General features: G+C 40.5%; 1 protein-coding gene across 1 annotated transcript; it reads right to left on the bottom strand.

Annotated features, from left to right (window-relative positions):
• Positions 1-273: 273 nt before the first annotated feature.
• On the bottom strand, positions 274-11,881 carry LOC135476905 (telomere zinc finger-associated protein-like). Its single transcript, XM_064757049.1, has 12 exons — positions 11,774-11,881; positions 8,871-10,360; positions 8,069-8,275; positions 6,573-6,709; positions 5,155-5,228; positions 3,628-3,659; positions 3,457-3,508; positions 3,071-3,102; positions 2,849-2,900; positions 2,557-2,640; positions 2,192-2,286; positions 274-1,921 (listed from the first exon to the last, which is right to left on the bottom strand). Exons 2-12 carry the CDS (start codon positions 10,341-10,343, stop codon positions 905-907), a joined length of 3,255 nt encoding a protein of 1,084 aa, XP_064613119.1. The 5' UTR covers positions 10,344-10,360; positions 11,774-11,881; the 3' UTR covers positions 274-904.
• Between the last annotated feature and the right edge of the window lie 316 nt (positions 11,882-12,197).

The following is a 12,197-nucleotide window of genomic DNA, read 5'->3' as shown; positions in this document are numbered from 1 at the left end:
CTCTTTTACCATGAACATAAGTCATAATAATGGTGCAGGCACATGGCACTTTCCTTGGCGACAAACCATATCACTTTTGTCTACCTCCAGCCTTCAGTGCTAAATATCACTTACAGGGCAAACTTTAAATCACACCAGAACATACACATCCATAATCAAACTGGCCATTACTGCTCGTGGCTTCTTGGAGAACTCAGAAGTGCACCATTATTGCTGGTGGCTTCTTAGGGAACCCTGTCAAACATGCACTTTTTTTTTAGTACAGGTGGGAACCCTGTTAAACATGCACTTTTTTAGTGCTGGTGGCTTCTTGGAGTACCCAGTTAGAAGTGCATCTTTAACTGCTCGTGGTTTCTTTGAGAACCAAGTTAGATATGCACCTTTACTGCTGGTGGCTTATTGGAGATCTCAGTTAGAAGAGCACCTTTACTGCTGGTGGCTTCTTTGAGAACCCACTTGGAAGAGGTAGTTTCTTGCAGAACCAAGTCAGATGTGCACCTTTACTGTTGGTGGCTTCTTGGACAACCAAGTTAGAAGTGCACCTTTACTGTTGGTGGCTTCTTGGAGAACCAAGTTAGAAGTGCACCTTTAATACTGGTGGTTTCTTGGAGAACCAAGTTAGAAGTGCATCCTTAATGCTCGTGGTTTCATGGAGAACCAAGTTAGAAGTGCACCTTTAATACTGGTGGTTTCTTGGAGAACCAAGTTAGAAGTGCATCTTTAGTGCTGGTGGTTTCATGGAGAACTAAGTTAGAAGTGCACCTTTACTGCTAGTGGCTTCTTGGGGAACCAAGTTAGAAGTGCACTTTTACTACTGGTGGCTTCTTGGAGAACCTAGTTAGAACTGCACCATGAATAAGCTTGTTCATCTGACATATTCCTGGTACATGATCTTTGGTCACCATTAGTACTGTGTCCAGTAGGTGTTTGGTTGAGAAACAAAGCCTTCTCTATTTTCCATGGACTGTATCATGATGTTTAGATTTCTTGAATCAGGAAGGAAAGTTTCTGGCGGGTACTGAGCATTCATGATTTCCTGAATGACCAGTCCGGAGTCACGCTGGGAGTCACGACCCAGGTCAGAGGTCGAAGTCGCTCTCACGTCACCTGACCCATCTCTATTGGGGGACAATTCCCCCATCTGCATTTCTCTAATCATCCCATCGTTGACCTCTCTGTTGGTGACATAAATTTGTGAGTTCAGATCTTGGCTGAGATGGGTCAGATCACTCTGAAGGTCACGAGATGCCATGTCTGAATGCCTCGCATGTGTGTCTTGTCTTGTATCTTGAGACAATTCTTTACTCACTGGTATGTGGATCTCTGCATTAAGATCACTCCTCATGTCCTCTGCTACACCTGTTGTTATCTCCCCTGCCATGTGACCATATGACCTATGGATTATCTCCCCTCTTTCATTCTTCACTGAGAGTTCATGTTCCTGGGATGCCTCTGAAAGATGACTGATCGTGCCTGCCTGCGATACAATTGTTACCGTCTCAGTAACTGTCGTGGAGGGGGCGTGCCCGATGGGATTACCGCTGCTAAGCTGCTGCAATACTTGCGCTGCGGTTACTTGTGCAGGAAGCATTGGGTCCGTGGTGTAAATAACCACTGTTTCTGTGGTGTTCTCCTCCACATCTGGAGTGGCCACAGGGCTAATGTCTTCACAGCTGGCAACGGCTAACCTTACAATATCAGAGCGGTTAATGGACAACAGCGTGGGATTCTTTTCATCATATGCAACCACTGAAGAGCTGACCTCGTCTTCCACGTTATCAGACACAGTGGTCTCCCCTTTCCACTTCACCATCTGGCGTTTGGGAAGATTGAGGTGATGAACGTTACGTAAGTGAAGTTTCAAGTTCCCATTTAATGCAGACTTGTATGTGCACAGGTGACACTCAAATGGTTTTACATCCTGATGCAAAGACAAAAATGACAGAAAGAAAAAGATATTAAGGAACTTAATTACATTACTCATCTACAGTATTACAAGGAAATGGTTTCTTGTTCTATCTTTAAAGCGACATCATAATGAGCTGAGAACAGATGGTCTGACATCAATAAAGAGACGGTTTCGAACACTCTGTGGGACTGATTGCACTAACACCTTGTCTGTCCTAGCGACTGAAGCACTAGCGTCTAAAACCAACCAGACACAATCAAGTCTCACAGCGAGGTGTATTACCTTATGAGTGTGGATCAACTGGATGTGTTGGTTCAGCCGTCTTTTCTGGACCGCAGCGTACTTACAGCCTTCCCAAGGACACTTGTGACGCGGCTCTGAAATGCATAAAAGATAATCGCTTTAAATGGTCCTACAAGTGTTGTCTGTATCCCAGTGTGTTTGTAGCGCTACTAATGGCACGTACTTTCATCAGTTTATATCTCACTGTTGGTTTTGTGTGACAGACATTCGATGTCATTTTCAACACAGTCGTATCAAAACCGTTTCCTTACAGCAGGCTGGGCTCACTGCTGCCTCACTAGAATGCCATGCTGGAGACACCAGACATAGCACAAAACTTATTCACAGTATATGTCTTTTCTCACCTTTGTGAAACTGCATGTGGCATCTGAGAACGACCTTGCTGGTGTACTTCTTGTGACACAGTTCACATTCATACATCCGGTTACCTGCAACGACCAAATCAAACATGACACAGTTCACATTCATACACCTGGTTACCTGCAACGACCAAATCAAACATGACACAGTTCACACTCATACACCCGGTTACCTGCAACAACCAAATCAAACATGACACAGTTCACATTCATACACCTGGTTACCTGCAATGACCAAATCAAACATGACACAGTTCACATTCATACACCCGGTTACCTGCAACAACCAAATCAAACATGACACAGTTCACATTCATACACCTGGTTACCTGCAACAACCAAATCAAACATGACACAGTTCACATTCATACACCTGGTTACCTGACGACCAAATCAAACATGACACAGTTCACATTCATACACCTGGTTACCTGACGACCAAATCAAACATGACACAGTTCACATTCATACACCTGGTTACCTGACGACCAAATCAAACATGACACAGTTCACATTCATACACCTGGTTACCTGCAACAACCAAATCAAACATGACACAGTTCACATTCATACACCTGGTTACCTGACGACCAAATCAAACATGACACAGTTCACATTCATACACCTGGTTACCTGACGACCAAATCAAACATGACACAGTTCACATTCATACACCTGGTTACCTGACGACCAAATCAAACATGACACAGTTCACATTCATACACCTGGTTACCTGCAACAACCAAATCAAACATGACACAGTTCACATTCATACACCTGGTTACCTGACGACCAAATCAAACATGACACAGTTCACATTCATACACCTGGTTACCTGACGACCAAATCAAACATGACACAGTTCACATTCATACACCCGGTTACCTGCAATGACCAAATCAAACATGACACAGTTCACACTCATACACCCGGTTACCTGCAACAACCAAATCAAACATGACACAGTTTGCACTCATACAGTACCTGCGAGGACCAAATCAAACATGACACAGTTCACATTCATACCCCTGGTTACCTGCAATGACCAAATCAAACATGCCACAGTTCACATTCATACATCCGGTTACCTACAACAACCAAAACCAAACATGACACAGTTCGCACTTATACATCCAGTTATTTGCAACGACCAAAACAAATATGACTATTCAAATTAAAAGATCTGACTCATATCCACACAACTGGTTGTCTGTAGTAGAGTTTACCTTCATACATCTGGTTACCTATAATACTGCAGAAATACAACTGGCTACCCTTACCACAGATCACATCCATCCCTTACAACTGGTTACCTCAGGGTACAGTTCATATCCAAACATACATGTGTTTTTTGACGAGCAAACAAAGTAAAACATAAATATAGGCTACACATACAAGTCCACACATCTGAGTGAGTGAGTGAGTGAGTGAGAGTGCTTGGGGTTTAACGTCGTACTCACATCTGAGCAAAGCGTAAAATGTATGTGACATGCACCTAATTCTATAAGAACTTGAAGAAGATTTGAAACTTGTTCTCAGTGTTGCTAAAATCTTGTGTACAGGGACAAGGGAAGGAAGCTTAGACTGGAGTGATTTAATAACCCTGATAGTAAGGTATCCTACTAAATTACTGTTCCCTAATTCTTTAACCTTCCTCAAACCTCACCTTGCATACGAAGGAGCACACTTTATGCACATAAAATCTGATTTTGGAGACTACATGCACTTCAGTTGGATTGGCCAATTTTGGGGCTTTAAGAAAAAGCATAATTTTATCATACAGAATAATGCCCTTAGAATAGGCTTGAATAAACACGTTGTAAACATGCGAAGAGGATGAAGAATTACAGTAAACTCGTAAACAACCTAAAATTTCACCCGTAACTACTGCACCTTCTCAATAATTTCAGACGCATTTTCAGGAAATGTATACCATGATGCCTTGGGAGGGCTGTTGTCTTAAGTTGTGCACTCTGTGGGGAGTAGGGGATTACCGGTAGTCGATCAGTGACAGTAGTTCAAATATTCGCCACACCTCAATAAACCGCACAAGCTTGGCAGGACGGAGAGAGACACTCTGCTGGGTTTTGGAAAGACTTAACTTTTTGTGCCATTGAACGGCTATTTTCTAATCATGCCAAAAAGTTGCACATTTTGCCTCCCTCTGAGAGCTTATTTGTCTTATAAAGACAGACACTCTGCTGGGTTTTGGAGAGATTTAACTTTTTGTGCCACTAAAAGCTAGTTTCTAATCATGCCAAAAAGTTGCACATTCTGCCTCCCTCTGAGAGCTTATTTGTCTTACAAAGAGAGACACTCTGCTGGGTTTTGGAGAGATTGAACTTTTTGTGTCACTGAACGGCTATTTTCCAATCATGCCAAAAAGTTGCACGTTTTGCCTCCCTGTGAGAGCTTATTCGTCTTACAAAGGTGTTTTGAGGTTCATTTGCAGGTATGAGGATATACCACTAGAAAATGTAAGTTTCAGCACCATACGTAATATATCATGACATTTATTTACCTCTAAAAATACACTTTTTGGGGGTGAAATGTTAGGCCATTTACTGTATGTTTTATTTTTACCTTCATGCATATTCATGTGATTCAGATAGTGGAACCTTCTAAACGTCATGAAGTCACACAGCTCACACTTGTATCTGAAACAAGGAAGTAATCCATAACAATGAATTCTGCAGGGGTGAGTTAAACAGTTCCAGAAAACATGGAATTTACACACAAAAATGAGCATGACACTGATAAAATTTGTACTACAATGGTGTTATGGCAGTTCTACATGCACTCAGGAAGGAGTGAGTGAGTGAGTGAGTACTTGGGGTTTAATGTAGTACTTAACAATTTTTCAGTCATATGACGACGATGGAATCCTTGGAGTGCATGTAATCTGCCTCCTTGTTGCTGGACGGATTTCCACCGTTCTTTTATCTAGTGCTGCTTCACTGAGATGCCTTACCAAAGGCAAGTAAGGCGCCCTGCCTGAGCCATTATACTTATATGGGTCAACCAATCACTGCACTATCCCCTTCATGCTGAACGCCAAGCGAGGAAGTTACAACTTTCTCTTTCCTCTGGGATCCTCTGGGACCACAATGAATTCATTTTTCACAAGAATTGTTGTCGACAAGGTTCACCAGTTATTCTGTAAGACCGTAGAAGTTTTATAAGATTATTATTATACGAAAATAACTTATTACCCTGTTTCTTCTAATATTTGGGACATCTGGTTGTAATTGTAGCAGAAAATTGAGATTCTTTTTTCTCACATGGTTAGTCCACCTACCTGTCATGGACAACATACTCATATCTTTACTTTTCCAAAAAGCTGGGAAAGAAATATAATATTCTGCTGTCAGCACTACTAATATCTGTCCCAAAAAAACACGTCATTGGTGGTGCTTGTTATCCATGCTTACAGAAATATGACAGATCTTGTAATGTCATTGACAGCCAGACAAATGAGCGAGGAACAAACCCATGTCATTCGGAGTCAATCATACACTGTCTGGATTTGTACCGTTCATTTCTGGCTAAATCTAAGTTACAAATTGCAATTTGGATTAACACTGGAGTTGGATAAAATAACGTAAAAGCGTAACACGATTATCACCAAATATTTGCTCTGATAACCTTCAGTTTCTGAACAAAAACATTTGCAGTTAGCATTGATGTGCCACATAATGTCATTTACAAACAAAGCTACAGGAAATGGGATGTACACTGTAAAACGTTTTCTGGAAGTGGCCCCAGCTTTGGATTGCTACTTGTCACTTACTCATAGCACACTTTAATACCCACTGCACACTTCAATACTCACTGCACACTTTGATACTCACAGCACACTTAAATCCTCACTGCACACTTTTATACTCACTGCTCACTTTTATACTCAGAGCACACTTAAAAATACTCACTGCACAATTTTATACTCATTGCTCACTTTTATACTCACAACACACTTTAATAATCACTGCACACTTACTCACCGCACATATTTACTCGGTAGAGGAATCTGATGGTCTTTGTGTAGATGCTGTAGCAGTTCACTTTTCACAAAACATTTGTACGGACAGAGATGGCAGAGGAAAGACATCTCCTTCTTGTGAATCCTCTTTACATGTTGCTGTAAAAAAAAAAATTAACTCCTTAACATCCATTGCCCCATATTATTTATTTATTTGATTGATGTTTTACGCTGTACTCAATAATATTTCACTTATACGACTGCGGCCAGCATTATGGTGGGAGCAAACTGGGCACAGCCCGAGGGAAACCTATGACCATAGCAGTTTTAATTCTTGTTTTATGGGCAGAATAAACCTTTTCCAATGTTGGATATAAAAATAAAAACTTGAAAATCATCTAATTTCTGAAAAATGTGGACTATTCTCTTAATTTTTCCAGGTGAAGGCATATATCCATGATTGGGCTGCCTTGAAAACCAAGAAAATAAAAAAATATCAGGAGTGGACAAAACAAAAAGGTGTATTTTCAGTTTTATTCCATTTTTAAATTTTTTTATAGTCTGCTCACCGATAAAAGACAAAATAAAATTGGTGCTGCCCATGCACCTGCAAAACCTTCAGACTTGGAAATGCACAAAACTTTCAGACACGGAACTGCACAAAACTGCAATATACGTTGTAAATGTACAAGTATTACATGATCGTTCCAACCGCATGTAGCCTGTATCTACATGTACTGTACGTTTCAACCGTATGTAGCCTATATCTACATGTACTGTACGTTTCAACTGCATGTAGCCTGTATCTACATGTACTGTACGTTTCAACCGCATGTAGCCTATATCTACATGTACTGTATGTTCCAACCGCATGTAGCCTGTATCTATATATACTGTACGTTTCAACCGCATGTAACCTGTATCTATATCTACTGTACGTTTCAACCGCATGTAGCCTATATCTACATGCACTGTACGTTCCAAACGCATGTAGCCTACATCTACATGTACTGTACCTTCCAACCGCATGTAGCCTGTATCTACATGTACTGTACCTTCCAACCGCATGTAGCCTGTATCTACATGCACTGTACCTTCCAACCGCATGTAGCCTGTATCTACATGTACTGTACGTTCCAACCGCATGTAGCCTGTACCTACATGTACTGTATTTCACCTAAAGTAGCATTTTTCAAGGGATACATACTTGATTCTGACAGATTCATCCACTGTATAGGGCCACAAAAGTGTTTTTTTTTTTTATTAAGATGAATTAATTTCTTATCATCAAAACTTATGTGTTTGTCTAGAAAGCAGCATTTTAAGTCCTATTTCTATGCTCCTGAAAGTGCATTTTGACATACTTCATCAAACTGTGCTAATTATTTCTCTGCACCCCATACCTCTCTGAGAATGTTTCAGAATATACGTCGCAATGGTGGTTGAAAAAGGTAGATGAATTAGGGAACTTCCATTCTTTGATAGTTTTCCTTTCTTTTGTTATGCTAAGTGACTCACTTCTTTCCCACTGAGCTGTAGGAACTTTTTTCCGCACTCTTCACACTGGAACCTGCGTTCCTGGTTGTGGGATTTTTTGTGGGTGGTCAGAGAGCTGCTGACCTTGAATGTCTTCCCGCACACGTCACATACGAATGGTCGCTGGTCCCCGTGTTGCTCTGAATGAATTCGGAATCTCCACTTGTTCAAGGTTGCAAAGTCACATGTCTGAAACACAAGTGCCCCATAAATTCATTTATTTCATTGTTGTTTATAATACCAAAATGCTCAACATTTTTACTTGCAGATGGATAGGAGTTTAACGGGTTTTAGAACACACACCTCATAATCCAGCGGGGCCTCCGTGGCTCAATCAGTTAACGCGCTAGTGTAGCCTCTGGAGCCTCTCACCAATGTGGTCACTGTGAGTTCAAGTCTAGCTCGTGCTGACTTCCTCTCCGGCCGTAAGTGGGAAGGTCTGCCAGCAACCTGCAGATGGTTGTGGGTTTGCCCTGGGCTGTGCCCGGTTTCCTCCCACCATAATGCTGGTCGCCATCGTATAAGTGAAATATTCTTGAGTACGGCATAAAACACCAATCAAATAAATAAATAAATAAATTAATAAATCATAATCCAGCATACTGGATTCATGCACATTACCCTAAGATATGTCCCTTACTCCCCGAGAATCTGACAAAATAAAATAAATTTATTTTATGTATTCAAAATGTTCTAAATTACACTTTTCAATTGCAGCTCAAGTTATGCTTTTAATACTGGAGCGGTTGAATTTGTGGAGTGTGTAGGGTATGTTACTACTTACAGGCACTGGACAGGTCAGGACTTTATGCTTGGACTCATCAAATGATATCTTGTGTTTACTGTAGCGATGACATGCTAAAAAGCTTTCATATCGAAAGCTCTGATCGCAAATGTCGCAGATGTGAGGCTTCTTCTTCCAGGTCAAATTTCTCTCCTTCTTGTGGGTCTCCCTGTGCTCCTGATAACTTTCAAAGTCAGGAAACTCAATCTGGCATTTGGCACAGCGTTTTCTCTTGTACTTGTCGGACTGATCAAAGTTATGCACTTTCCGACACTGAATGCGGTGTTTTTCCAGCAGGTCGACTGAATCAAATTCTTTCCTGCAGCGCCGACATTTGTGTTTGCGCTTATATTTATTGATGGGTATAATTTTCTCAATGCACTGAGTTTCATCCTTTGGTGTTTCACATTTACTACTGCCCTTATCTGTGAGCCTGGTTTCCTGAAGTTTCACATCGTCTATTGCTCCGATGCTAGCCTGTTTTTTCTTGCCCTTGGAACCAAGGGGCCTGCCCCGCTTTCTCTTCGGTTCTGTAGGACAAGCTTTCACGTCAGTAACACCAGCTGATTTATTGTTCCCTTCCTCTTCCAGTTTCACCACCTTCTTGGGGCGTCCACGGCCCCGCTTCACAGGAACAGGTGATGGAACATTATTATCACTACATGTATTACTTTTCTCCAATTTTCCGGATGCTAAAGTGAAATCTTGTAGTTTTTTTGGGGTGGTACATTTCCTTCTGGCTCTACGGGACTTGTATAAATCCTTCACTTCATCAGCAATCTGAGCAGTTTGAGGTCTGCCAGGTTTTCTGCACTTTGCACCTGAAACACCAGCTTCTGCACACTGTTCAAGTGAGTTACAAGGATTTTGTAAAACAGAGCTAGAGATAGCGCAAACCCCTGCACTACTCCTTTGGGACCTTATAATCTTTGGTGATTTGATCGATTCGGCATTTATACTGAGCGTTATGTCAGGAGACTTTAAAGCGATCGGTTCTTCTTCATCAACATCATCAGAATGGTCGCCCAAAGGTTTTGGATCATTACTTGAGAGGCTAGTTATCGAGGTCACTTCTGCTACAAATTTATCACTTTTGACCAGAGAAAACTGCTTGCACAGATCTGTGGCGTCATCAAGCTGGAGCTGTACGGCTAAATCCTGGATGCTCCCCACACTTTCTTCAGTCAGCACTAAGTCACCTGTGTATACAAAGTCAAGCAGAGCTGACAAACTCCTGTATGAGGCTTCTGGCAGCTTTAAAACTTCAGCCTTTCGATGGTTGCTAGTGAAATGGCTGTGGAAAAATCGACTGCAGCTCATAAGAAGAATTTTGTGGACATCAAGAGCATCGCCATCCTTGGCCTTTAAATGAGCATCACAAAACAGTTGTTGCCTGCGCATGTTCTGCAGCCCTTGCAAGACATGATGTCCGTGCTTGGCAGAGCTTAACGTCCTGACCTCAAAACCCTCCATCCTCCATAGAATATGGGCTGAAAAACACACAAAATAATCATAACAGGAAGTGTATCTAGTAACTGACACCATATTCAGAAAGTGGAACATTTGCTTCATTGATTTTATGTAATCACAGCATTGAGTAATGTGCATTAGTTGCTCTCTCATCCAAGCAATTCGGCTGCAAGAGTTACAGTGAGAAACGGCCAAAAATGTGTTGAATTTACAGTAATGAAAATTTTCTGGAAAAAAAAAAGTCATACTATAGATCTGTGACATATTTTCATTTTGAACTATTTTATATTTAGTTGTTGCTTTATGCAACACCGTTCCTCTCATCCAAGCAATTCGGCTGCAAGAGTTACAGTGAGAAACGGCCAAAAATGTGTTGAATTTACAGTAATGAAAATTTTCTGGAAAAAAAAGTCATACTATAGATCTGTGACATATTTTCATTTTGAACTATTTTATATTTAGTTGTTGCTTTATGCAACACCGTTCCTCGAAATTTTTTTCACACATTCCATGACAGACATTTACAGGTGGGGAAGAGTAAGAGCCGGAAACAAACCCCTGACCTTTGGTGAACTCTGCCACACATGCATGTATGTCATACAGGAAATTGGAGCATTTTCCTTCAGCAAACTTCACATGTAAGATCACACAAGAAAGCACCTTCCACCACTTATTGCCCCCATGGCCCCATGAACATCAAAAGCATGGGAACCTTGACCATTTTGGTAAAAACTGTGACCAAAAATGGAATTGAAATCATGTCTCTTGTAACCTAACAACTACAGCCTACTGGACTACAACTATGACGAACAGCCACTGACACATTTTAGTATTCATGTCTTGTGTCTGAATTTATTTCATCAAAGCATAACATGCAGTAACACTCTGTAATTCTACCTACTCTAGCTTAATATTGTGAAGGATTAAATATACTTATATATATATATATTTAATAATATATATTTAATTTAATAATTCAAGAGAAAGTTATATGTAATTAAGACTGGACAACAAAAACTTGAACCTGCATTCAGTAAATAATAATTAAAGTATAGCAAGGTTCCCAGCTTTATTTTATCACATTCCTGTGTGTATTTTTAATCAGCAGCTGCGAAAATGAAAGGTGAAAATTTACCTATTTATCTGACACAAACTATTTTACAGATTATTTCATAAATGTAGTCCTCACGATTCACACGTATTTGTAAGCTAAATGCACTATGACAAATATTCTACACAAATTTCCATCTGAACTGCAAAACCGCAAGACTATAAAATCTCAAAGACACCAATATTTTCGCGTGACAAAATAAGGAAATCAAAGAGAAGTCGTGAATGGTTGCCGTAGAACGCGAGAGTATGAAAAGCTTCCCACATTCCACGTTCAGTTGCGTTTGCACAAAACAGCCACGTTCTTCATTAACTCCATTTACCTATTAAGTCTGTTCTTGTAAGACAGCTACATCACGGGCGTATTAAATTAACAAATAAAGGCTTTTGTCGGAAAATAAAATGATTATCCAAAAAACATGTCATCCTTCTTCGCTGCAGCAAAGCATAGCTCAGGTTACAAGCTTTAACAAAGAAGTAACCTATACAATATCCGGAAGCGGACTTTGTGACGACATACATTTTCTTCATTCACCACAATGTCTTCCAATAAAATCATGTATATTTTTGAAAATACGTAAATAATAATATTCATATTTTGCAAACTTGCATTTGATGTACATGTATTAAGCTTTGTGTCACACGCCGTCTTCGTATCTAATTCCGATCCTAGCAATTGTCGGCTAAATTCTACTTTTCAAAGGGGAATCACTGACGTTAATCCCCAATTATTCACTCAATAGGTAC

Source organism: Liolophura sinensis, chromosome 10 (genome assembly GCF_032854445.1).
Source record: "Liolophura sinensis isolate JHLJ2023 chromosome 10, CUHK_Ljap_v2, whole genome shotgun sequence".
Taxonomy (NCBI): Eukaryota; Metazoa; Mollusca; class Polyplacophora; order Chitonida; family Chitonidae; genus Liolophura; species Liolophura sinensis.
This window is presented reverse-complemented; position numbering and strand designations above follow the sequence as displayed.